The sequence below is a fragment of the Megalopta genalis genome, chromosome 15 (genome assembly GCF_051020955.1).
Source record: "Megalopta genalis isolate 19385.01 chromosome 15, iyMegGena1_principal, whole genome shotgun sequence".
In the NCBI taxonomy this organism is placed as follows: Eukaryota; Metazoa; Arthropoda; class Insecta; order Hymenoptera; family Halictidae; genus Megalopta; species Megalopta genalis.
Window position 1 is genome coordinate 907,348 of NC_135027.1, and position 26,862 is coordinate 934,209.

General features: G+C 43.5%; 5 protein-coding genes and 2 long non-coding RNA genes across 9 annotated transcripts; 5 read left to right on the plus strand and 2 right to left on the minus strand.

Moving 5' to 3' along the window:
- Positions 1 to 30: 30 nt before the first annotated feature.
- On the plus strand, positions 31 to 1,056 carry LOC117229146 (chymotrypsin inhibitor-like). Its single transcript, XM_033485379.2, has 3 exons — positions 31 to 176; positions 659 to 759; positions 844 to 1,056. Exons 1-3 carry the CDS (start codon positions 119 to 121, stop codon positions 922 to 924), a joined length of 240 nt encoding a protein of 79 aa, XP_033341270.2. The 5' UTR covers positions 31 to 118; the 3' UTR covers positions 925 to 1,056.
- On the minus strand, positions 1,044 to 2,497 carry LOC143260632 (uncharacterized). The gene is made up of 2 exons (XR_013034905.1): positions 2,231 to 2,497; positions 1,044 to 2,119 (listed from the first exon to the last, which is right to left on the minus strand). It is a non-coding gene; the product is annotated as an uncharacterized LOC143260632 (long non-coding RNA).
- On the plus strand, positions 2,494 to 8,405 carry LOC117228506 (chymotrypsin inhibitor). Its single transcript, XM_076526661.1, has 6 exons — positions 2,494 to 2,953; positions 3,036 to 3,142; positions 3,215 to 4,474; positions 4,560 to 5,711; positions 7,998 to 8,107; positions 8,193 to 8,405. The coding sequence occupies exons 1-3, from the start codon at positions 2,893 to 2,895 to the stop codon at positions 3,296 to 3,298; spliced, it is 252 nt and encodes an 83-aa protein (XP_076382776.1). The 5' UTR covers positions 2,494 to 2,892; the 3' UTR covers positions 3,299 to 4,474; positions 4,560 to 5,711; positions 7,998 to 8,107; positions 8,193 to 8,405.
- On the plus strand, positions 6,062 to 10,771 carry LOC143260630 (chymotrypsin inhibitor-like). 2 transcript variants are annotated; one of them, XM_076526660.1, is made up of 3 exons: positions 6,062 to 6,696; positions 10,385 to 10,491; positions 10,564 to 10,771. In XM_076526660.1, the coding sequence occupies exons 1-3, from the start codon at positions 6,636 to 6,638 to the stop codon at positions 10,645 to 10,647; spliced, it is 252 nt and encodes an 83-aa protein (XP_076382775.1). In that variant the 5' UTR covers positions 6,062 to 6,635; the 3' UTR covers positions 10,648 to 10,771. The 2 variants fall into 2 exon arrangements, with proteins under 2 accessions (XP_076382775.1, XP_076382773.1); XM_076526658.1 differs by lacking the exon at positions 6,062 to 6,696 and adding an exon at positions 9,320 to 10,304.
- Positions 9,194 to 26,326, plus strand: LOC117228528 (venom peptide CtAPI). Of its 2 annotated transcripts, none has more exons than XM_076526657.1 (4): positions 9,194 to 9,325; positions 25,344 to 25,394; positions 25,465 to 25,562; positions 26,021 to 26,326. In XM_076526657.1, exons 1-4 carry the CDS (start codon positions 9,313 to 9,315, stop codon positions 26,177 to 26,179), a joined length of 321 nt encoding a protein of 106 aa, XP_076382772.1. In that variant the 5' UTR covers positions 9,194 to 9,312; the 3' UTR covers positions 26,180 to 26,326. The 2 variants fall into 2 exon arrangements, with proteins under 2 accessions (XP_076382772.1, XP_033340214.1); XM_033484323.2 differs by lacking the exon at positions 9,194 to 9,325 and adding an exon at positions 24,525 to 24,640.
- Positions 11,301 to 12,908, plus strand: LOC143260631 (uncharacterized). The gene is made up of 2 exons (XR_013034904.1): positions 11,301 to 11,841; positions 11,927 to 12,908. It is a non-coding gene; the product is annotated as an uncharacterized LOC143260631 (long non-coding RNA).
- LOC117228519 (venom metalloprotease inhibitor) lies at positions 16,951 to 18,166 on the minus strand. Its single transcript, XM_033484312.2, has 3 exons — positions 18,007 to 18,166; positions 17,427 to 17,539; positions 16,951 to 17,350 (listed from the first exon to the last, which is right to left on the minus strand). Exons 1-3 carry the CDS (start codon positions 18,056 to 18,058, stop codon positions 17,219 to 17,221), a joined length of 297 nt encoding a protein of 98 aa, XP_033340203.2. The 5' UTR covers positions 18,059 to 18,166; the 3' UTR covers positions 16,951 to 17,218.
- Positions 26,327 to 26,862: the final 536 nt, after the last annotated feature.

Below are 26,862 nucleotides of genomic sequence, written 5' to 3' on the forward strand. Positions count from 1 at the left end.
CGATGACCTTCTCGCGATCTATATAAAGTTAGACCGGCGCGACGTCGCCGCATAATAGACAACTAGTTTCCACGAGCTTTAGCATCGAACCATAAGCTGTCCAGAAAACAGTGCTACAATGTTCCGTCTTCATTTCGGCTTCCTTCTTCTCGCCGTTCTGGCGGTGTTCGCTGCTGGTAAGTGAAACACAGTAAATTCTCTCCAATTGTCGCTCGACATGAGAACAGAAATGGGCAATTTGGGAACAAGAGCCTCCTCCCTTTTTATAGTTTTTGACAATCGGCGACTGTAAAAACGTGCCGCGAAGCACGAATAATCGTGTCTCCTCTTCCCAAATTGTCCATTTCTGCTTACATGTTGAGCGACAATTGAGCCGTTTATTTTGAAAGTGGCATAAGTCACTTTTTCAAAAAAATCGAGTTAATGGTAACACTAATTACAATTGAACGGTATCTTTCCATTTAAAAAAAGAAAAAAAAAGTGACTTATGCCACTTTCAAAATAAACGGCTCAATTGGAGAGAATTTCCTGCACTCCGTCAGTTAAGATAATAATTTAACCTTGATTCGATCGAGGATTCGAGGCATATCAGTATCGCTGCGAGTGTCCTTAGTGAGCTCAGTGTATCCTGTCATCAATATATGTAACTTTCTTCAAGGTTCAATAGAAGAGCAGTGCGACGAGAACGAAGAGTTCACTTCCTGCGGAATAGCTTGTCCACCCACCTGCGGTAAACCCGAGCCGCGTTCCTGCACTAAAGTTAGTACGATGTTCAAAGCGAGCAGCATCATTCTTTTGACACAGTCGAGACGATCGATTCTGATTTCTTTGTTGTCGTTTCAGAACTGCGTAATCGGCTGCCAGTGTAAGGCGGGATATCTGAGGAATTCTGCTGGAGCTTGTGTCACCTCGCAAGAGTGTTAGAATTATTGTCAGCTGCCTACCTAACTTGTCGATGATCTGTCCAGCCATAGTGATTCATCGAGCTCTCTGCACGATCTCTCCTTCAAAGTGTAATACCGCGACATGTGAATAAATAAAAATAAATAATTTTAATGCGTTTTAATTCGATTGTATTAATACTCCAATACGATCATTAATGCATTAATGATAGTATTGGATTATATTTTTTTATTTTATTAGATATAATATATTACTATATATTACAATTTAATAATATAATAATATAATAATTTAATAATATGTTACAATTGTATTTATATCATATATACAATTATATATTTATTATATAATAGTGTTCGTGGAGTTCGCAAAAGTGTACATCTTTTAAAATGCAATAACTTTTTCTAAAAATTGAATTAAACGATTTGAATTTCTTTCATGCGATTTCTTTTATACTAGTCTACTAACAAATAACTGAAACGTCTTTTTAAAATTTTGCTATTACTTGGAATGTCAAAATAAATAAAACTTTCGTTTTTCATTACTTTTTATCTGAGCCTGTAACGAATATTAAGAGTCCAGCTACAGGCGTTGAAGGATTGAAAAAACTGCCGATCATTTATACAGCTTTTAGTCAAAAATATCAAAAATTGTGAGAAAACTACGATTTCTGCAATCTTTAATTTGTTGCAGAACGCAACAATGTCAACCGATTTCGATAGCCAGTTTTTAAATTTTTGTTACAGGCTCAGATAAAAAGGTTGAGATTGCATTTTAAAACGTGTAAAACCACTATCTTCGATGATAGTTTAACTAGACACGAGAATAAATAATTTTCCAATGCATTACGCTGGTCGATGTTATTGGTCAATACGAAAATGTTGACTGATGGCCTTCTTGCGATCTACGCATACATATAACGTTAGACCAACGTAGGTCGCTATACATAACGAGTAAACTAGTTTTCGCGAGTTTTAGTGTCCGCCGTAAGCTGGCCAGAAAACAGGGCTGCGATCTTCCGCTTTCGTTTCGTCTTCGCACTTCTCGTCGTTCTGGCAATGATCTCTGCTAGTAAGTGAACGACTCTGATAAAGATGAGAGTTTAAGTCGACTCTCGATCGACGTCTCGATCAGCGATGGGCTCGAGCGACGTCGATATTGCTGCGAGTGTTCTTCGTCAGCTCGGTCAGTGTGTCTCACCTTCAATTTGTTTAACCTGCTCCGATGCTTAACAGAGCCAAGCTGCGGCCCGAACGCGTGGTTAAATGTTTGCGAAACAGCTTGCGAACCCACTTGCTGTAATCCCAATCAGAATAATTGCACTCACACACAACAGTGTTCGGAGTAAGTGAGCATCTTTCTCTCGGCACAGTGCAGTCGATCAATCCTGATTTCTTCGATTTCGGTCTAGTTCTGTATACTCAGCTGCGAGTGCAATGCGAATTACGCGAGGAACTCCATTGGAGATCGCGTCACCTTGCAATTTAATTTATCGATGATCCGTCGATCCAGATTGATCCTCCGAGATCCTCTCTTTCCGACTGGACGCTCCTCCGAAATGTAACGTCTCGACATGCGAATAAGTAAACGTTGTACTTCAATGCATTTCAATAATGCATTTCTGTTAACACAAGTCATTCCGATTTCTAATCGCGAATGACTTGAATTCTTTTTAAACGATCGAGGGACTGGTCTACTAAATCACGAGCAGTTTTGAAGAGGTTATCGCGTTTCAAACTCGGACCATTGTATGCAGATACGAATGTGCATATTATCACCGATAATAGATTTACTGAACACAAAGGACAACGGAAACAACGAATTCTGCTATGCAATTACGCTGTTCGATGATAATAGTTAACGAAAATGCTGATGACCTCCTTGCGATGCATATAACGTTAGACCGACGTAATGGTGCTATATAATACTTAAACTGGTCTTCGTGAGCTTTAGTATAGAACCATAAGCTGTGCAGAAAACACCGCTAAAATGCCCCGCTTTGACTTCGTCTTCATACTTCTTGTGGTCGTTCTGACGATGAACTCTGCTAGTAAGTAAAAGACTAATAAGAATTTGTGAGTGTTCTCTTAGCGAGCTCGATGAATTTGATTAATTTTGACAATTTGTTTAAGTACTTCAAGTCTCGTCAGCTCCGAAATGCGGCCCGAATGAATTCTACACTACCTGCGGACCACCTTGCCCACCCTCTTGCAATGAGCATCGCCCTATCTGCCTGGTGGTTAGTAGAATATTGAAAGTAAACGAGCATCTTTCTCTCGATTAAATCCTAATTTCTTTGCTATCTGTTTAGGAATGCGTAGCCGGCTGCCAGTGTAAGCGAGGATTCCGGAGAAGCGCCGACGGAGCTTGTGTCCATGTTTGCCCAATAGATTAGGTCTGCCTAATTCACCGACATTCGATCCACGAATGTCACTTTCTGCTTGGACCACGCGCCAAAGTGTAACGTCTCGACATGCGAATAAATAATCGCTGGCATTTCACATTCGTTTTATTCTCGTTCTATTCTAATCAAGATAATTGCGAGTCTCGTGCCGCGCGATCGTAGGAAAAGATCGAGGCGTCGGATCGGTACGGCTTTTGAAATTCTATCGAGTAATGAATGCTCTTATTAAGTCCGAGAATAGTCTCACGAAACGGGGGAAACTGCGAGGAAATATGATCCCGATTACTATGTATCGTGCGCGTCCGATCGATGCCATTGATTAACGCAAATATGTACTGGCCCGATGATGTCCTTCTTACGATCGATACAGTAATGGTAGACTGACGCAACCGCGCAATGCACATAAAAGGCAGCTGGTTTCCGCGTGCTTTATTGTCGATCAGACGGTGTCTAGGAAACAGTGCAACGATGTTCCGTCTTCGGTTCGTTTTCGTTCTACTCGCCGTTCTGGCAGTGTCCTCCACTAGTAAGTAAGAGAGATCGAGTTGACTTCTTGATGCGGTGTTCGAGGGACGTTTCCACGTTCAGAGGATTCCGACCGAGCTCAGTGTTAAAGCAGGTGTCCATCTAAGAGTAATACTCTCGACATTTGCTGTATAGAGTGTCCCAAAAGTGTCTCGCAAACCGGAAATGGAGGGTTCCTGAGGTGATTTCAAACAACTTTTACCTTAGCGAAAATGCAATCCGCGGCTTCGTTTACGAGTTATTAACGGAAAACAGTGACCAATCAGAGGCGTGCTCGGCTCGTTGGCTCGGCCGCCACACGCCAACCGAGCTCGCCTCTCATTGGTCAGTGTTTTTCGCTAATAACTCGTAAACGAAGCCGCGGATTGCATTTTCGCTAAGGAAAAAGTTGTTTCAAGTGACCCGTGGAAACTATCGTTTCTCGGAAGTAGCATAATTTTGGGAGAGCCTGTGGAACAACTGTCGAGAGTTTTACTCTCTGATGAGAGCGTCCCGAGAATTCTGAACCTTCAATATGTGTAATTTCTTCAAGGTTCGACGGAGCAGCAACACGAGAAGTGAGGCGCGAACGAGAAGTTCGTATCCTGCGGAACAGCTTGTCCGCTCCCTTGCAGCAAACCCCATCCGCAGACCTGCACTAAAGTTAGTACGACGATCGAAGCATGTCAGAAGCTTTCTTTCGGCACAGCTCAAACGATTAATCCTTATTTCTTCGTTGCCGGTTTAGAACTGTGTGATCGGTTGCCAGTGTGAGGCGGGATATCTGAGGAATTCTGCTGGATCTTGTGTCACCTCGCAAGAGTGTTAGAGTTATTGTCTGCTGTCTACCTAACTTGTCGATGATCTGTCCAGCCATAGTGATTCTTCGAGCTCTCTGCACGATCTCTCCTTCAAAGTGTAATACCGCGACATGTGAATAAATATAAATAAATAATTTTAATGTGTTTTAATTTCATTGTATTAATTTAATTTTACTATCACTAATGCACTAATGATCGTATTGGATTATATTTTTTTATTTTATTAGATATAATATATTACTATATATTACAATTTAATAATATAATAATATAATAATTTAATAATATGTTACAATTGTATTTATATAATATATACAATTATATATTTATTATATAATAGTGTTCGTGGAGTTCGCAAAATTGTACATCTTTTAAAATGAAATTACTTTTTTTTAAAAATTGGACTAAACGATTTGAATTTCTTTTATACGATTTCTTTTGTACTAGTCTACTACAAAATAACTGAAACGCCTTTTTTAAATTTTGCTATTACTTGGAATGTCAAAATAAATAAAACTTTCGTTTTTCATTTCTTTTTGTCTGAGCCTGTAACGAATATTTAGCAAATAGATCGATTAAGAGTCCAGCTACAGGCGTTGAAGGATTTAAAAAACTGCCGATCATTTATACAGCTTTTAGTCAAAAGTATCAAAAATTGTGAGAAAACTACGATTTCAGCAATCTCTTTAATTTTTGTTGCAGACCGCAACAACGTCAACCGATTTCGATTGCCAGTTTTTAAATTTTTGTTACAGGCTCAGATAAAAAGGTTGAGATTGCATTTTAAAACGTGTAAAACCACTATCTCCGATGATAGTTTAACTAGACACGAGAATAAATAATTTTACAATGCATTACGCTGGTCGATGTTATTGGTCAATACGAAAATGCTGACTGATGGCCTTCTTACAATCTACGCATACATATAACGTTAGACCAACGTAGGGCGCTATACATAACGAGTAACTAGTTTTCGCGAGTTTTAGTGTCCGCCGTAAGCTGTGCAGAAAACAGGGCTGGGATGTTCCGCTTTCGTTTCGTCTTCGTACTTCTCGTCGTTCTGGCAATGATCTCTGCTAGTAAGTGAACGACTCTGATAAAGATGAGAGTTTAAGTCGACTCTCGATCGACGTCTCGATCAGCGATGGGCTCGAGCGACGTCGATATTGCTGCGAGTGTTCTTCGTCAGCTCGGTCAGTGTGTCTCACCTTCAATTTGTTTAACCTGCTCCGATGCTTAACAGAGCCAAGCTGCGGCCCGAACGCGTGGTTAAATGTTTGCGAAACAGCTTGCGAACCCACTTGCTGTAATCCCAATCAGAATAATTGCACTCACACACAACAGTGTTCGGAGTAAGTGAGCATCTTTCTCTCGGCACAGTGATCCTGATTTGATCCAATCCTGATTTCTTCGATTTCGGTCTAGTTCTGTATACTCAGCTGCGAGTGCAATGCGAATTACGCGAGGAACTCCATTGGAGATCGCGTCACCTTGCAATTTAATTTGTCGATGATCCGTCGATCCAGATTGATCCTCCGAGATCCTCTCTTTCCGACTGGACGCTCCTCCGAAATGTAACGTCTCGACATGCGAAAAAGTAAACGTTGTACTTCAATGCATTTCAATAATGCATTTCTGTTAACACAAGTCATTCCGATTTCTAATCGCGAATGACTTGAATTCTTTTTAAACGATCGAGGAACTCGTCTACTAAATCACGAGCAGTTTTGAAGAGGTTATCGCGTTTCAAACTCGGACCATTGTATGCAGATACGAATGTGCATATTATCACCGATAATAGATTTACTGAACACAAAGGACAACGGAAACAACGAATTCTGCTATGCAATTACGCTGTTCGATGATAATAGTTAACGAAAATGCTGATGACCTCCTTGCGATGCATATAACGTTAGACCGACGTAATGGTGCTATATAATACTTAAACTGGTCTTCGTGAGCTTTAGTATAGAACCATAAGCTGTGCAGAAAACACCGCTAAAATGCCCCGCTTTGACTTCGTCTTCATACTTCTTGTGGTCGTTCTGACGATGAACTCTGCTAGTAAGTAAAAGACTAATAAGAATTTGAGTGTTCTCTTAGCGAGCTCGATGAATTTGATTAATTTTGACAATTTGTTTAAGTACTTCAAGTCTCGTCAGCTCCGAAATGCGGCCCGAATGAATTCTACACTACCTGCGGACCAGCTTGCCCACCCTCTTGCAATGAGCATCGCCCTATCTGCCTGGTGGTTAGTAGAATATTGAAAGCAAACGAGCATCTTTCTCTCGATTAAATCCTAATTTCTTTGCTATCTGTTTAGGAATGCGTAGCCGGCTGCCAGTGTAAGCGAGGATTCCGGAGAAGCGCCGCCGGAGCTTGTGTCCGAGTTTGCCCAATAGATTAGGTCTGCCTAATTCACCGACATTCGATCCACGAATGTCACTTTCTGCTTGGACCACGCGCCAAAGTGTAACGTCTCGACATGCGAATAAATAATCGCTGGCATTTCACATTCGTTTTATTCTCGTTCTATTCTAATCAAGATAATTGCGAGTCTCGTGCCGCGCGATCGTAGGAAAAGATCGAGGCGTCGGATCGGTACGGCTTTTGAAATTCTATCGAGTAATGAATGCTCTTATTAAGTCCGAGAATAGTCTCACGAAACGGGGGAAACTGCGAGGAAATATGATCCCGATTACTATGTATCGTGCGCGTCCGATCGATGCCATTGATTAACGCAAATATGTACTGGCCCGATGATGTCCTTCTTACGATCGATACAGTAATGGTAGACTGACGCAACCGCGCAATGCATATAAAAGGCAGCTGGTTTCCGCGTGCTTTATTGTCGATCAGACGGTGTCTAGGAAACAGTGCAACGATGTTCCGTCTTCGGTTCGTTTTCGTTCTACTCGCCGTTCTGGCAGTGTCCTCCACTAGTAAGTAAGAGAGATCGAGTTGACTTCTTGATGCGGTGTTCGAGGGACGTTTCCACGTTCAGAGGATTCCGACCGAGCTCAGTGTTAAAGCAGGTGTCCATCTAAGAGTAATACTCTCGACATTTGCTGTATAGAGTGTCCCAAAAGTGTCTCGCAAACCGGAAATGGAGGGTTCCTGAGGTGATTTCAAACAACTTTTACCTTAGCGAAAATGCAATCCGCGGCTTCGTTAATAACTCGTAAACGAAGCTGCGGATTGCATTTTCGCTAAGGAAAAAGTTGTTTCAAGTGACCCGTGGAAACTATCGTTTCTCGGAAGTAGCATAATTTTGGGACAGCCTGTGGAACAACTGTCGAGAGTTTTACTCTCTGATGAGAGCATCCCGAGAATTCTGAACCTTCAATATGTGTAATTTCTTCAAGGTTCGACGGAGCAGCAACACGAGAAGTGAGGCGCGAACGAGAAGTTCGTATCCTGCGGAACAGCTTGTCCGCTCCCTTGCAGCAAACCCCATCCGCAGACCTGCACTAAAGTTAGTACGACGATCGAAGCATGTCAGAATCTTTCTTTCGGCACAGCTCAAACGATTAATCCTTATTTCTTCGTTGCCGGTTTAGAACTGTGTGATCGGTTGCCAGTGTGAGGCGGGATATCTGAGGAATTCTGCTGGATCTTGTGTCACCTCGCAAGAGTGTTAGAGTTATTGTCTGCTGTCTACCTAACTTGTCGATGATCTGTCCAGCCATAGTGATTCTTCGAGCTCTCTGCACGATCTCTCCTTCAAAGTGTAATACCGCGACATGTGAATAAATATAAATAAATAATTTTAATGTGTTTTAATTTCATTGTATTAATTTAATTTTACTATCATTAATGCATTAATGATCGTATTGGATTATATTTTTTTATTTTATTAGATATAATATATTACTATATATATTACAATTTAATAATATAATAATATAATAATTTAATAATATGTTACAATTGTATTTATATAATATATACAATTATATATTTATTATATAATAGTGTTCGTGGAGTTCGCAAAAGTGTACATCTTTTAAAATGCAATAACTTTTTCTTAAAATTGAATTAAACGATTTGAATTTCTTTCATGCGATTTCTTTTATACTAGTCTACTAAAAAATAACTGAAACGTCTTTTTAAAATTTTGCTATTACTTGGAATGTCAAAATAAATAAAACTTTCGTTTTTCATTTCTTTTTATCTGAGCCTGTAACGAATATTAAGAGTCCAGCTACAGGCGTTGAAGGATTGAAAAAACTGCCGATCATTTATACAGCTTTTAGTCAAAAATATCAAAAATTGTGAGAAAACTACGATTTCTGCAATCTTTAATTTGTTGCAGAACGCAACAACGTCAACCGATTTCGATAGCCAGTTTTAAAATTTTTGTTACAGGCTCAGATAAAAAGGTTGAGATTGCATTTTAAAACGTGTAATCCCACTATCTCCGATGATAGTTTAACTAGACACGAGAATAAATAATTTTCCAATGTATTACGCTGGTCGATGTTATTGGTCAATACGAAAATGTTGACTGATGGCCTTCTTGCGATCTACGCATACATATAACGTTAGACCAACGTAGGTCGCTATACATAACGAGTAAACTAGTTTTCGCGAGTTTTAGTGTCCGCCGTAAGCTGGCCAGAAAACAGGGCTGCGATCTTCCGCTTTCGTTTCGTCTTCGCACTTCTCGTCGTTCTGGCAATGATCTCTGCTAGTAAGTGAACGACTCTGATAAAGATGAGAGTTTAAGTCGACTCTCGATCGACGTCTCGATCAGCGATGGGCTCGAGCGACGTCGATATTGCTGCGAGTGTTCTTCGTCAGCTCGGTCAGTGTGTCTCACCTTCAATTTGTTTAACCTGCTCCGATGCTTAACAGAGCCAAGCTGCGGCCCGAACGCGTGGTTAAATGTTTGCGAAACAGCTTGCGAACCCACTTGCTGTAATCCCAATCAGAATAATTGCACTTACACACAACAGTGTTCGGAGTAAGTGAGCATCTTTCTCTCGGCACAGTGCAGTCGATCAATCCTGATTTCTTCGATTTCGGTCTAGTTCTGTATACTCAGCTGCGAGTGCAATGCGAATTACGCGAGGAACTCCATTGGAGATCGCGTCACCTTGCAATTTAATTTGTCGATGATCCGTCGATCCAGATTGATCCTCCGAGATCCTCTCTTTCCGACTGGACGCTCCTCCGAAATGTAACGTCTCGACATGCGAATAAGTAAACGTTGTACTTCAATGCATTTCAATAATGTATTTCTGTTAACACAAGTCATTCCGATTTCTAATCGCGAATGACTTGAATTCTTTTTAAACGATCGAGGGACTGGTCTACTAGATCACGAGCAGTTTTGAAGAGGTTATCGCGTTTCAAACTCGGACCATTGTATGCAGATACGAATGTGCATATTATCACCGATAATAGATTTACTGAACACAAAGGACAACGGAAACAACGAATTCTGCTATGCAATTACGCTGTTCGATGATAATAGTTAACGAAAATGCTGATGACCTCCTTGCGATGCATATAACGTTACACCGACGTAATGGTGCTATATAATACTTAAACTGGTCTTCGTGAGCTTTAGTATAGAACCATAAGCTGTGCAGAAAACACCGCTAAAATGCCCCGCTTTGACTTCGTCTTCATACTTCTCGTCGTCGTTCTGACGATGAACTCTGCTAGTAAGTAAAAGACTAATAAGAATTTGAGTGTTCTCTTAGCGAGCTCGATGAATTTGATTAATTTTGACAATTTGTTTAAGTTCTTCAAGTCTCGTCAGCGCCGAAATGCGGCCCGAACGAAGTGTACACTACCTGCGGACCAGCTTGTCCACCCTCTTGCTATGATGTTCACCCTATCTGCACCTTGGTTAGTAGAATATTGAAAACAAACGAGCATCTTTCTCTCGATTAAATCCTAATTTCTTTGCTATCTGTTTAGGAATGCGTAGCCGGGTGCCAGTGTAAGCCAGGATTCCTGAGAAACGCCGCCGGAGGTTGTGGCCGAGTTTGCCCAGAAGATTAGGTCTGCCTAATTCGTCGACGACCGGTCCATCAACGACATTCGATCCACGAATATCACTTTCTGCTTGGACCACCCACCAAAGTGTAACTTCTCGACATGCGAATAAATAATCGCTGGCATTTCACATTCGTTTTATTCACGTTCTATTCTAATCAAGATAATTGCGAGTCTCGTGCCGCGCGATCGTAGGAAAAGATCGAGGCGGCGGATCGGTACGGCTTTTGAAATTCTATCGAATAATGAATGCTCTTATTAAGTCCGAGAATAGTCTCACGAAACGGGGGAAACTGCGAGGAAATATGATCCCGATTACTATGTATCGTGCGCGTCCGATCGATGCCATTGATTAACGCAAATATGTACTGGCCCGATGATGTCCTTCTTACGATCGATACAGTAATGGTAGACTGACGCAACCGCGCAATGCATATAAAAGGCAGCTGGTTTCCGCGTGCTTTATTGTCGATCAGTCGGTGTCTAGGAAACAGTGCAACGATGTTCCGTCTTCGGTTCGTTTTCGTTCTACTCGCCGTTCTGGCAGTGTCCTCCACTAGTAAGTAAGAGAGATCGAGTTGACTTCTTGATGCGGTGTTCGAGGGACGTTTCCACGTTCAGAGGATTCCGACCGAGCTCGGTGTTAAAGCAGGTGTCCATCTAAGAGTAATACTCTCGACATTTGCTGTATAGAGTGTCCCAAAAGTGTCTCGCAAACCGGAAATGGAGGGTTCCTGAGGTGATTTCAAACAACTTTTACCTTAGTGAAAATGCAATCCGCGGCTTCGTTTACGAGTTATTAACGGAAAACAGTGACCAATCAGAGGCGTGCTCGGCTCGTTGGCTCGGCCGCCACGCGCCAACCGAGCTCGCTTCTCATTGGTCAGTGTTTTTCGCTAATAACTCGTAAACGAAGCCGCGGATTGCATTTTCGCTAAGGAAAAAGTTGTTTCAAGTGACCCGTGGAAACTATCGTTTCTCGGAAGTAGCATAATTTTGGGACAGCCTATGGAACAACTGTCGAGAGTTTTACTCTCTGATGAGAGCGTCCCGAGAATTCTGAACCTTCAATATGTGTAATTTCTTCAAGGTTCGACGGAGCAGCAACACGTGAAGTGAGGCGCGAACGAGAAGTTCGTATCCTGCGGAACAGCTTGTCCGCTCCCTTTGCTCAAACCCCATCCGCAGACCTGCACTAAAGTTAGTACGACGATCGATGCATGTTTGAATCTTTCTTTCGGCACAGCTCAAACGATTAATCCTGATTTCTTCGTTGCCGGTTTAGAACTGTGTGATCGGCTGCCAGTGTAAGCAAGGATTCCTGAGGAATTCCACTGGAGCTTGCGTCACCCCGCCGAAATGTCAGCGTTCTTAGAAGCTGTCTGCTGAATTTTTCGGTGACCTGTGCATCCTAATCGACCATTGAATCTATCTTTCTAGTTCAATACTCGATCGAAACGCCACGTTTCGTAATAATAACGTGAATTCGGTGGTCTGACCGGTGGTGGTAGATTCTGCGTTCAACTTCGTCTGATTTCTATTGCAACGTACGTCTGGATAAAGTCCTTTGTCTAAGAATTTCTAATAGAAACGTTTGTACAATATTAAAAATGGTAGAAGAAAATCTCCGAGATTCATTTTGACTGGTTTGATGGTCACAGCATGTTAACATTAACGCTAGAACTACCGAGCCTTAAGTGTGATTATATTGTATAAAAACATTTTTACAATATCAGGAATCGTAACAAAAATCTCAGACATTCATTTTGACTGGTCTGATGATTCTGGTGTATTAACGCTAGAACTATCGAAGCTTGAATTTCTAATAGAAACATTTTTACAATATCAGGAGTCGTAAGAGAAGATCTCAGAGACTCGTTTTGACTGGTTTGATGGTTCCACTGTATTAACCCTTTGCACTCCGAGGCACCACTGAAATTGTTATATCATGTTGGAAGATAATTTTTATACCAACAAAATTCAGATTTAAAAAATTGTTAAAAGCGTAACTGTTGTACGAGTCACCGCGGGACACAAATTTCGTATGCATAAAATGCACTTCGTCATATAAAATGGAGATACTATAAGTCAGAAAAATTGTTTCAAATTTACAGTTAAAATGGCTTCGAGTGCAAAGGATTAACTTTAGAACTATCGAGCCTTAAACGTGACTATATTGTCTTACAACAATGACAAGATTGAATTTATTTAAATTGTCTACGATGTGTATTACAATGTGTGCTTCAATGAAGAATTTCGTGCAAACATTTCTAACGAAAACATTTTTACGATATCAGGAATTGTAAGAGAAAAGGATCAGCAACGAGTCATTCGCCTGATCCTGCGGCTCGAGAGAGTCTTTCACCTTCTCGAGAGAACGCGGCCCTCCAAACAGTAGCGTTAAATGACATAGATCCACGCCTTGTCCCGCCATATGCTCCCCCGGAAACGGCCCGTATACTTTATAGTTCCACGAACAAAGCTGGTCTCTCTTCTCCTCCCTCCGCCGGCTCCCTGAAATCCCGCAAAGACCGAATTACAGTTGCGCTCGTTCCACTTTGATCCGTCGTTTAGTCCGCGTCGATGGGGTAACCGAGCAGAAATGAACTCGCGATAATGATATACGCAGTGCGTAAAACGCGCCCCGAATATGGTCTGCGGGCCCCCTCTCGCCCCTTCCCCCCGCCCCGCTCCGGCGAAAGGGAAACTTTGCGTGGGGTGGGGTTCGCTGCGGCGGCCATGTTGCCGGGCGAAAATTCCGCGGTCGCACCCACGAGAACTCGCTCGCTGCCGATAACAGCTTGCGCGACAACGCGAAAGGGGATGATAGGGGATGCTCGCGAGGCTTCCAAGGCATCGCCGAAAAAATGTTCTCCGCGGCAGCCTGAAATCCGCCTCGTCTACCGCGTGGTTTTTAGCGCGGAGTTGCTGCGGAATTTTCGTTTCCGGTTGTGTTCCAGCCGGATGATCGATTTTCGATGCGTAACTTCGTACGAAAATGTCTAGTCGGAATGCCGCTACGTTGGAAACCGTGCGAGCAATTAAAAACAAGGCTAAACAGCGCGTAAACTTGTTCGCGGTCTGTGCCGGCAAACACTCTCGACGGACGCTAACGGCGATTAACGATGCAGCGGCGCGCGACGACTCGTCGTTAGACGTTTGCCGGGCATGGAATTAAATAAACGAGATAACATTTACGTAACGCGGCGCGTCGAAACTGCAAAGCAGACAATCGGCGAATACATTCGGCGCGGTTTAATGGATGGAGGAAGCGTCGGCAGACGCAGTGACTCACGGCCATTTAATCGCATACTTTCGAATCGGATAATATAACCGACGTCGAACGATTATCCGCGGCCGCGGATATTTTTATCGCCGCGGGTAATTGCCGGAAAGATTTCAAAGACGTTCGGGGCTTCTATTAAAACGCTTCGACGTGCTCGCGCGTGGAATTTTCCAGGCGACGTTGACAAAAAAGGAGCGCGACGAACGATTCCATCATCCGTAACAGAGGATGGGACCCGGTGGGTAAACCTCGAGGTCGGATCACCCCGAATAATGAAGCCGTCATCGAGGATCCATCATCCCCTAAATCGCGGCGCGTCGACCGCGAGCATCGGCGTCGATCGTCGGACTAAATCGTCGGCCTCGATCGCCAGACTCGTCGGCGGAATGTCGCGCGTACGCGGCTGCGAAAAATCGAGGAAAAAAGATCAAGGTCAGGGGGTGGAAAAGCGGGCGCACGTGCGGCCGCGCATTTCCAGGGCGATGCGGTCGTGCAGATGGGGCGGCAGGGCTCGCGCAGGGGTGGCCCCGGCGGCCATGTCGGTTCCCAATTAAACAAATGCCTGGTAGGAAGCTCGAGCAACCCCTCGGGCATAGGTGGCTCTCTTTTCCACCCCCCTGGTACCATCTAGCTCTTCTCTCTGTTCGCGAGGGGAACCGACGACGCGGCGCGGCGCAGCGCGTTTCGGCGCACGTGTCGAACGGCATGCGAAATTTGAGTCGAGAACTGGCTGGTGTGTGTTTGTTTGTGTGTGTGTGTGTGTGTGCCTGCGTTCGATCTGCTCGCGAACGTGTGCGTCCCCGCGCGTTTGTGTGCGAGATGCGCGGCGCGGATTGCTCGCGGCCCTCTGCGATCGGCCGTGTGTGTTCCGACACGCCGCGCGTGCAATCGCGAACACGCACGCGACTGGAATTCGTAATTGTAGCCGGATCGTTCGAGAGACGCCGACATTTTGCGCGCCGATTCCCTTCGATCGCATAATTGTTTCTGCGTCGGTTGTTTTCTATTGTTTTACAGGTGTCCACGGAATCTTTCGAATTTCCGCTTTTCGCGATCCCCGCTTTCGATTGACCTCTGGACATTGGAGCATCGGTGTCAGATAAATCGTATGACACCGAGTTTTTAACGAATACAATTTGTTGTCTTCCTTCATATCGCCTACGTAATTCTTGAATATATTAACGCGATACAATCCGGGAATAATAATGAATAAACAAATAAATGATCGGATCGTTCTTGCACTGTGCCGATCCTCGGCGAATTAATTCGCGAAGCTCGCTATCGGACTGTCGCGGAATCAGGAAAATCGAGCGAACTGGCATCTCGACCTATTCGCCTAATTGCCCCAAGGACACCGTTTGGAGCGGTTTCGCTCTGTTTGAACGGTTCAAAGACACCGGTACAGGTCGCAAGCTAATTTTCTTCCTCGGGCAAACACCATTAGCCCGATAAATTTCGTGCGAATGCACGGCCGAATCGGAAAGATAGCCTCTCAGACGGATCCACTCGTGACGAAAACCGTGCAAACAGTCTCCCGTCGGATTCAAGAGAGCAAAACGTTAGCGACGGACACAGATGACCCTCCGCGAAGCGACCGGACCGAGGAGGCTCGGATGGAGAAGAGAAGTCGCGATGCGATAAACCTTCATCGACGACGACCGCCTTATCGGACTAAGTTTTTTCGTCTGTCTCGAGACTCTCAGAGAGAGAGTGAGAGAGAGAGAGAGGGGGGAGAGAGAGAGAAAGAGAGAGAGAGAGAGAGAGAGAGAGAGGGACAGAGAAAGGCCCTGCGTAATCTCGCGAGTCTCCGGGAGAGGAGAGAGAGAGAGAGAGAGAGAGAGAGAGAGGGACAGAGAGAGGCCCTGCATAATCTCGCGAGTCTCTGGGAGAGAAGAGAGAGAGAGAGAGAGAGAGAGAGAGAGAGGGACAGAGAGAGGCCCTGCATAATCTCGCGAGTCTCTGGGAGAGAAGAGAGAGAGAGAGAGAGAGAGAGAGAGAGAGAGGGACAGAGAGAGGCCCTGCGTAATCTCGCGAGTCTCTGGGAGAGGAGAGAGAGAGAGAGAGAGAGAGAGAGAGAGAGAGAGAGAGAGAGAGAGAGGGACATAGAGAGGCCCTGCGTAATCTCGCGAGTCTCTGGGAGAGAAGAGAGAGAGAGAGAGAGAGAGAGAGAGTGAGGAACAGAGAGAGGCCCTGCGTAATCTCGCGAGTCTCTGGGAGAGGAGAGAGAGGAGTCGGAAACCGGCCTCAGCACTTTCGACCTCTCCGTGGATTGCATTACGGATCCAAATATTGGAGCACCTCTTCAGCTCGAGGCCGGTCAAATTGTTTGACTTGCTTGCCGGAGTCTGGCTCGTCAGCAGCCGGACACCGGCCACTGGCAATTAGGCTCAACCCTTTCCCATGATCCCTAGAAATGTTTCTTAAGAGGTTGCAGAGTTCTGTGCAACACTGAATCGCTGTACAGACCTCGAGGGCGTCCAGCATCAATTTTTCCGCCCGATTTCTGACAAATTAGATGACTCGATGTCTTGTCACGATCATGATCACTCGGCTGTAAAGTGGAGTAATCAATTGCTGCGCGTTTGATTTATTTTCTGGCGCGAGTAATTTTATATTCATCGAATTTTTCTATTCTTTTGTTTCGAATGAGACATAATATTATACATTTCTCTATTGGAGTGAGGGGGGGGGGGGCAATTGCTGTGCCTTTGGCTTGTTTTCGGTGTTAATTGATCAAAAAATAAATCAAATTAAAGAATAAAAAATTTAATATGTCTTATTCGATAAATATAAAGTTAATTGTGCCCGAAAACAGAACTCCACTACCCTAAACGTAAGTATGTGCGCGTGTGCAAGGAGATACGAGAGAAAACTCGGAAATAGGAACACTATGGAAGTGTAGAATAAAAAATTAAGCATGTGTCTATGGATGTAGTGGAGCAGATAGTAGATGTAACAGATCAATGAGGATACAGAAAAACGACGCGGGAACGAGTCCAAGAAAAACAAGCATAAAACGCATAGACAGTGAAAATAAATAATTATTATTATTGTTGTTGTTATTGCAAAAATATAACGGGACGTCTACGTTTATTGCATTACAGTCTAACAGAATCACGAGATGTTACGAAACTGACCCCTTGAACTATCAATTCTATCGGTGCTCTCCGATACAAGCCCGGTATGCGCGAGCACAGTAAAAGTCGCAGCACGGATATATGCATCAGTCACGGTGTTATCAGCATTTTCTTGTCGCGGAAGGGCAGAGGTCTCGCAGAATTCGTCGCAATATTATCCTATGAGCTTGCCGAAGTACGGGTTACGCCACATGCATTTCTTATGGCTGCACGAATCTATGGGGATGCAGATGTCCCTGCAGTTCCTGGCGAAGCCTTCCTTGCAGTAGCATGCGTCGTTGCACTTCTGAAATCGGGCAAATCAAAGGGGCAAAATAGTTGTTTTCCGATTCGAATGTTACTATGATAATTAACGAACTTACAATGTTCACGATCATACACGGCTCGTTCAAGGAGTCGCACCTCCTTTGACAGGCAGATCCGCAGGCATATTCCTCGTTGGGTCCATTACAGTTTAGTACCTCCGCCGAGGTCGCTGAAAAGTTTACCGAAATGTAGACGGTACCGTTTATATTCGATCGAAACCCTTTCAGTTGCTAACTTTCGTCTATAATTTATCGGAAGTGGCTTCGACGACTGCGAGAATGATTCAATAGTAAGTCAACGGAAAGCAAGACTTCAAATCGATCGACTTTGAAATAAATACAGCGTAAGGAAAGTTCAAGAAAAATTGGAAATCCGAATAGAGCAAATTCTCCCTAATTTTCCTTCAGCTTTCCTTCAGCTTGCAAACAAAAATGGACAATCTGGGAAGACGAGATACGATTATTCGAGCCTTGCAATTTGTTTTAATAATTGTTGACAATCGACAAGTATAAAAATATGCCGGGAGGCTCGAATAATCGTATCTTCTGTTCCCAAATTCTCCACTTTTGTTTAGAAGCTGAAGGAAAATCCGGGAGAATTTACTAGCGCTTGCAAGGAAAATCCTGGAGTACTTACAGGAGAGAAGCACCGCGATGGCGACGAAACAGACGATCGACAATTTCAACATCTTGACAGTGTGCACAGTGAGAACTAAACTGACGTGAGAAGTTCTCAGTAGAGCAGCTTATATACGTGGCATTTTGTTTTTCCCATCGCGTGATTCCCCCTTTTCCCGCACGTCACCGCCGCGCATTTGTATTTGCAAACGTAAACCCGCTTTGTTAACCGTTCGGCTCGTTTCATTCGTGCGTTTTTTTATTTGAAACGCGCGGCAGATCGCGGGTTGCCACGATTGCGGTGCGAATAAATTTAATTAGGCGATGCACGTTTGCTTAAAACAGCAAATATAACGTTGCACACGATCTCATCACGGTTCTTTATGCGAACATTTGCTATCGCACGTGGAAAAATCGCATGCGTGTAGTCGGCCTTAACGTTGCGATTAGCAGTGTTCACCTCGTTGGTTACCGATAATTATTCATTGTATTTTATGCTACTGTGTCGCCGGTTTCTCAAATTGCCATTGTTCCGAGTTATCAGTTTCCTGTTAAAAGCGATTCCAGTCGATGTTTTATTTAGAAACTCTAGATTTAATGGGCTAGCTCGAGAAGGATACAATTCCGAGCGTCCTTTTCGAGACACATGGCTGCGATAATTATACTTTAACGAGTACCGTAATTGTAGTTTAACGGATCTAACTCATAATGGAGATTTCTAGCAAGAACCTGTTAAGTCTAAACGTTATTTTATTTCCTCAAGTTGGTTAAAATTCTGTTCTTTTCTGTACAATATTTCAGCACTCAAGGAAACGTATGCACACAGTAAATACAAAATTTTCCTCTTTTTCCAAGAAATTATTATAATCGAGAAACCAGTCATTATAACTGGGAAGAAGATAATACGGCAAAGGAGTTAACCACCGAGGCTCCACAAATTCTGCGATGGGATCGCGATTCGCGGAAACATCGCGGCACATAATTCGACGGGGCTTTCGCTGGCGCTACGCTTGCACGCAGGAAATTCCTGGCGCTGACACGAATCGCTGATTAGCTGTGAACTCTCTGTGATTAAGTCTGTCACGGGCAACTCTCGCGACCGTCGATACATGATAGATAGGAAAATTGCCACGTGCCGACCAGAATGTAACGAACACTGTGGGAATATCCGACGCGATAACGATAAAGCAGCGTACAGTGTATCGTTTTCACGTCACGGAAATGTTAACGCTGTTTTGTAATAGTTTTAGAGAGAGCAGTCAAGAACTATCGATTCTCTATTCTTAGTATTTCTTATTGCATTCGATTTTTTCACGCACGAGATCTATTAATAACTTATTTGATCATGTTCCCTGGAAAATTCAACGCTCGAACTGCCATAAACGTTCCACGAATTCCACAATCTACAAGCCCCCCTCCCCTCAACATATATACAAACTCTCGTTTTCTCACTTTTTCCTGAACCAAGTACGAAAGTTTAAGAAATGCGTTCAAGCTCGATCAAGATGAATACGAAGATGGAAACAGGATCCTTGGATCCTTTGGAACTGAGCAACTGTTACGAAATCCTGTGATCCAGGAACGAAATTAACCCTCTGCGCTCGAGTGATGACTCCGAGGCACCACTAAAAAATGTTTATGTCACATTCCAAAATAATTCTTATATCAACAAAATTTAGATTTGAAAAAGTATTGAAAGTATAACTTTCATATAAAATAGAGGCAGCGTAGGTCAGAAAAATTATCTTAGATTTAGAGTTAAAATGACTTCGAGTGCAAAGGGTTAATAACTCCGAAACTAACTCCTGAACAATGTAGAACGATTAATACTTTTTTCGAAGAGCATACGATGAACGATAACGTGCAATTTTATTCGAGAAAATGTCATAAAAAGGTTAAAAAACCGAGAGTTTCTTATTCTTTTCTGTCGTTCCAAGTAATAGGAAAATTAAAAAGAAAAAAAGGAAGTATTTTAGTCACTGTACAGTGAACTGGTCTCTTTAACATTCGACAAAAATTCAAGCGGTTTAGTCCAGTTTCAGGAAAACTATGCGAACATCTTTTCGCCAGGACAAGCGCGTCGAAGACGCCGGTTAAGGGATCACCGCTGGAATTCGCAATTAATTCGTGACACGAGAAGCGTCAGCCCTCGTCAAAAACAGGAAACGTTTAGCTGTAAGTCGAGCGAGGCTGATTGGACGTGTTAATATCGGGTCAGTGTGTCAGTGCGTTTCCACCAGGGGGTGAGATCGCGGCCCTTCATCTGCACAAAGGAGCCAGGAGCACGGCTCCTGCAACGTGACGTCGCTGAGGGGTTGAAAAGTGGAGTAGAGAGCCGCGAAGGGTAGAAGAGAGAGAGAAAGAGAGAAAGAGAGAGAGAGAGCGAGAGAGGGAGAGGGTGGCGGATGGGGCTCCCTCGAGGACTTCCAATCGAGTTTTCCGCTGTCAGTGGCTGCTGGTCGCATTCAGGCGACTTAGAACATTGAATAGCCTCGCCGAGACAATGTCGAAGACCAGCTGGACCGCCGGAACCTTTTCAGGATCGAGATTGCTCGCGAGATTCGTAGAACAACGTTCCGAGAAAACCTGGATCGAGAGGAGGCCGATTATTTCATTGAAAGCAGTCGTTCGTTGGCGACGTGGACCGTTGCAATCAATTATTCGATTAAACGAACGAAAAACTAACTAAGATTCTCGTGTTGATTCAATCGGATTGAATCTGCAGAGACTGTACAAGATTCTGAAGCTCGATCAAGATGAATACGAAGATGGAAACAGGATCCTTGGATCCTTTGGAACTGAGCAACTGTTACGAAATCCTGTGATCCAGGAACGAAATTAACCCTTTGCGCTCGAGTGGTGACTTCGAGGCGCCATTAAAAAATGTTTATGTCACATTCCAAAATAATTCTTACATTAACAAAATTTAGATTTGAGAAATTATTGAAAGTATAACTGTTGTATAAGTCACAAGACTCAATTTCACACGCGTAAGATGCGCTCTGTCATATAAAATGGAGACAGCGTTGGTCAGAAAAATTATCTTAGATTTACAGTTAAAGTGGCTTCGAGTGCAAAGAGAGTTAATAACTCCGAAACTAACTCCTGAACAATTTAGGACGATTAATACTTTTCTCGAAGAGCATACAATGAACGATAACGTGCAATTTTATTCGAAAAAAGGTCCGGGAAGCCAGAAACAGGGAGAATGGAAAATAACGATAACGTCTCCATAAAGTAAAATTTTCGCAAAAAATGTTTAAAAATCATACAGTACTGAATTCAACGCGCAAAAACCAGATTAAAGTAACGCGAAAGCTGTGTTCCAAAAGCTGCATTTATTCGTTAAACATTTCGCGACGCAGGATTCGTTAGATCATTTCGAAAATGGTCGCATATTACGCGAACCGTGAAAAAAGTTTCACGCCGGAGGAAAATCCGCTGGGTTTTTCTGGTCTAGAACGGAGCGACCGGCAAAATAGACTCAGAGGTATTATTTATCGTCTGAGGGATCGCGAGCGATTGGAAAGAAGCACCCGGCGAAAGCGGCCTTTAAAGCACTCGCTCGCCGTCGAGGCGAATTACAGGGCCGAAGGATGAGAGAGCAGGGGCGGATAGGGGAGAGCCCGGGTCCTGAGTGCTCAATAATAAATAGCATTTTGACTGTCGGATATTCGATTCCCGACTCCCGGTTTCGCTAAATAAAAAGCGAAAAGAGGAGAGAAAGAGAGAGAAGAAAAGAGAGAGAGAGAGAGAGTGAGAAAGGGTGCGGCGCTCGTTGTCTCTGCCTCCGTCGGCCGTGAAAAGGCATTTAAGGGTAAAAGCAAACGCGGATTCGGAGCTGGATCGATCGATCCGCTGATCCGGACCGATCCGCTCTCGGCGTCCAGTCCGGCGGGCTCAATGGGGCGAAATCCGCTCGGAACCTTTTCACGCGTACGAGAGCTGGAACTGCTGGAAGGTCGCTAATTGCCGGCTCCGCACAATGTCCGCCGATTGACCGGTCGATACCCGCAGAAATACGCCGCGTCGGGGAAACTCCGAAAGGAAAACGCTGCGACCGGCGACTTTTCCGCTGTATCGTGTTTGCGCCGGCACGCAACATGATCGTCCCGATTACTGCTACCGTCGACAATGCCCAGGGCCCCGGAATTATCTTTCGCAGATCAGCTTCGTTTCCGGCGCGCGGTGGACGCGCGCGGATCGAGTCAGAAGAGTGTGTTTCCCCGCGATTTCGAGGCGTCCGCGTTGTTGCTTCGTATTTTTCTTGGAACACGAAAAAAAAAAAAAAAACGAAGCCAGACCGGTGTGATTCATCGTGCGAGCATGAATTACAGCCGGAGACAAACATTGTTTAGATTGGTGCCGCAATTGTTGGTACAGCGCAAACTCGAGTCAGCTGCACACATGCAGATTATCTGACGGGGAAAAAATGATTCTGCTTGCTGTGCGTTACGCGCGAGCTTACGTCCTCGTTGTATATCGGTCGATCCCTCAGATTACGGTGTTACGCAATTCTTTTCTGCGTGTTCCCTTCCCAACGGTAATTACAGTAATGTCTCCCTAATTGACGCTCAGATTGTACACAAAAGTGGACAATTTGGGAAGAGGAGATACGATTGATCGAGTCTTGCGGCTCGTTTTTATAGTTGATCGCAATCGGTAAGTATAAAAACAAGAATTAAAAATTATATTAATCGTATCTCCTCTTCCCAAATTGTCCATTTTTGTGCGCGATCTCAGTGCGAATTAGGGAAAAATTATGGTACAATCTGCGCGTCAATTAGAGAGAATTTACTGTAGATCGTGATTTTCATAGAAAATACGGTACGGAACGATATTTATTTTAAATAATATAGTGGTATATTTAGTAGTATAATATATCAACAATTATAAAAACGAGGTGCAGAACTCGAATAGTCGTACCTCCTTTTCCCGAGTTGTCCATTTTTCTTTCCAAGCTGAGCGTCAATTAGGGAGAATTTACTGTATTTTGGTACTACGATAATGTGGTGCACAAAATAACGTACGTTGGTACGGAAATAGCGTTGCTGTTAAACGTGAGATTAACGTTGATAACGGTGACATTGTGACAGTAATTTTGTAACTTCGATAGAATACTGTAAAGCGTTGTTTATTATTATATGGTATAATTGCGAGAAATTATTGTATGGTATAATTGCCAGAAATGATTTTGGACACAACTAGGTTTCCTTATACGAGTCGTTTAACCCTTTGCACTCGAGTGGTGACCTCGAGGCACCACTGAAATTGTTATATCACGTTCTAAGGTCATTTTTATATCTCATCGAAGTTTAAATTTTAAACATTATTAAAAGTGTAACTGTTGTACGAATCGCGAGACTCAATTTCGCATTCATAAAATGCACTTTGTCCTGCAAAATGGAAATACTATAAGTCGGAAAAATTATTTTAGATTTACAGTTGAAATGGTTTCGAGTACAAAGGGTTAAAATCATAGTAGCGCATAGTAGCGCATAGTACAATAATGTCTCTCCAATTGACGGCCAGATTGCGCACAAAAATGGAAGAGGAGAATTGGGAAGAGGAGATACGATTATTCGAGCCTTGCGGTTTATTTTTATATTTATAAATTGCCCACAATTATAAAAACGTGCCGCGAGGCTCGAATAATCGTATCTCCTCTTCCCAAATTATCCATTTTAGTGGACAATCTGTGTGTCAGTAAGGGAGACATTACTGTAACTCACTTTTTAATTAGAAGAGATGTTATTTTAGGAGCGGATTCGGTGGATTGCAATTAAACGTGAAAGCACTTTTACGTTAACAATGAAAACCAGCGAAAAAGTGCCGGTCAATTCATTAGAAAGAAATAACGAACTCTGTGGGTCCGTGAGACCTGAAATCGGAAAATTGGGTCTGCTTCGACTCGCATCCAACTCACGACGTTTCGTCACGTGAACAAATAATCGCCGAACCATAATGCATTTGAATTTCATTCTGCTAACAACGTCTCTCTGTTTTGATAAATTAAGAAAATTCACGAGGATCGCGTATCGCGATCGTAGGGAGAGATTGCGGTGGTAAATTGGAACGGCTTTGAGGTTTTATCGAATCGGAGATCGTGGTTTACGATCGCTGATACACCGCGAGAGACAAAGTTTCCGTTAGTGGCTCGACAAATTTGCATTTACTCGGCCTTAGTCATAAAGCGAAAGTAGACGCTGGCCTGGCGTTGTCTTTATCAGCCACGAGCCCGATAACATCGGTGACTCACAAATATGAGAATTCGTTGCTTATTTTAAGGCGAATTAAATCGCCAGATTCCAATTATCGATATTTCGGAAGAGGCGCGCGCGGGGAGAATGAGATTTTTTTTCTAGAAAAGTTATCAACGTCGATGAGAACGCGTTCCATCGAGCTTTTATCGAATGGAAGACTCGAGCGAATAAAAGAGCAAACATTTGCATAGGGATCGGTCGATTTAAACAATGATTACGCTTGTTGGCAGTGAGTTAGGGTCGCCTTAAACAATCGAAAATTGTTCGGTATAAAAAGCTGTGGCGAGAATGCTTCATTAGTGTCCCATAACACTTTGTTCGCGCGGTATTTCGCCAAGATGAATCGATTCGTCGCGATCGCATTCGTCGTGCTGTTTCTTTGTTTGACGCGTAAGTGTGATCATGCGTCTCGGTTTGCACGATCGAGCTCCTCCCCCCCATTCATACTTAAACTGACTATAATAATCTTGACATTTTATCTAGCGGAAATCCGCACTCAATAAGCCTCGAAATGACGTTCCAAAAGTGACTCCGATGAATCCTATCCCGTGAATCATAGATTTGTTTCAAAGTATTAAATAATCTCAAGTTGGTTGTGTTAATATTTACACGCGATTACATTGTGGCGTGTTCACGGTTTTAAGAATCACATGGTCACTTAGCAGGTTAAAAATAGCTCTCGGCACACACTGATTTGCCATACGTGTATTCGCTAAACCTGGCAAAAATGATTGGAACACCTTCCAAAAGGTAATAACATTTTCAAAGCTCGACTACGTGACTTGATTTTTATTCAAGGGATCCAATTCACTGTGCAGTGAATACTGAAATACTTTGTTTTAATTTTGCTATTGCTTGGAATGGTAATAAGAAATATAAATGAAACTCTCGTTTTTCAACATTTTCGTCAGTCCAGTTTTAAAGAAGTTATTTCGTTTTAAAAGGCGACCGAATACTTTTTGCCAGGGATTATTTATTAGGATTTATTTATTAGGGACGTATTATCATCTTTTGTGTCTAACAAAGTGCATGCTAAAAATGCACAAGTGTGCCTAAGAGTGATAACAGAATATCGAAAATGTCGAATTTTCAGAGATGCCAGATGAGGTTCTAACTGCCCCAGCAGATCCATCGAATTCTACCGGTAAGCTCATTAAACTCCAAGGGAATTAACGTCGACAAAATTAACATCGGATTAAATTATTGCTTTTCAGAGGGTTCGATCGAATGTCGTAAACACGAGGAACCCACGGATTGCGTCTCGTGTTCGCCGAGTTGTGAACGCCTTATACCTGGAAAGTGTAATGGACCGGTAAGGAAAAATAAAGAGCAAAAATTAATTCTTTCCGATACTTTTCTCTAATTAATTTTACGTTCGTCTAAGCCAGAGAAGGCCAAACTTTCGATCACTACGAGCGACCCGTTCTTTAAAATTATAGACGGCGGTCTACCAACGTCGTATGTGTCAACTGATCATAAGAAAATTCGTAATTTGAAGCCAAAAATAAGATTAAATTTAAGATAAACACAGATAACATCAGACAGGCGGGCGACCAGGAAGTCGACGCTTTAGCCACCCCTGGTCTAAACGAACTTCCCAGAAGACATTTACATAATACTCTGGTAATCTCGTGTACCCGTGACTTGATTATAATTAGAATCGTTTCGTTTGACTTCGAATTAGAAAAGTAGCACGCTCGAAACGTTCTCCCATCTGCGAGCTACTCTCGTCGCTCAACGTTTTACCATGCAGCCGTTGTTTCGTTGCAGTTGTGCAGACCGGGCTGCAAGTGCAGCTTCGGCTTCTACAAGGACAGCGACGGTGACTGCGTCTCGATCTTAGGTTGCGTAATCGACTTCATGAAAAGCCGAAAGGAATGGTCGGTGTTCGATTTCGTGAACACTGCGAAACAGCTACAGAGCAAGTGATTGAACGCTCGCCCAACCCCGTCGATCCTCCACGATCCTGTCTGGCAGCGACTCCTTGATCTACGAACACCGAGGAAGTCTATACGAATGAATCACGCCGAAAACATGTAACCCTTAACGCAATAAAAAGAACGAATTTCAAACAAATCGCCGTTCTTCCCGTCAACTTTTTCGCAGCAACGTTTCGCAAGATCTTCCCAGCAGCACGTTTCTCCTTTGTTCGAACACCGGAGACGACCGCGGATATTATCTGTTTTTAATCTATCGTGTATTGCTCGCGTTACAAACTAACGTGGCTGACGTTACGGTTTCTCCGTAATCCGTTGAACCAGCTGATTCCGCAAATCCGGAGCGTCGGAGACGCGGCCGCGAGTCACGCCGGAAACGGCACTCGTTTCGGTTTACCGCGGGCCTCGCGTAAACATTTATACGATTAACCCAGAAACGAGAAGCAATTAGTCTCGGTTTCGGTGTCAAAGATCGCGACCCGCCGGTCAGATCTGTGCCGGCGGAGAGCGCAACGGCCCCAAATACAGATCGATAACGCCACTATCGCGACTCGGCCGTGGAATGGAACGGGGGGCGCTCGTCGAATTTCGGGGAAAATATTTACGACGGCCGATTTACGTCCGCGAGAAAGTTTCCGCGCAAGGTACAACAACAACAAACGGCGCCGAAATCTC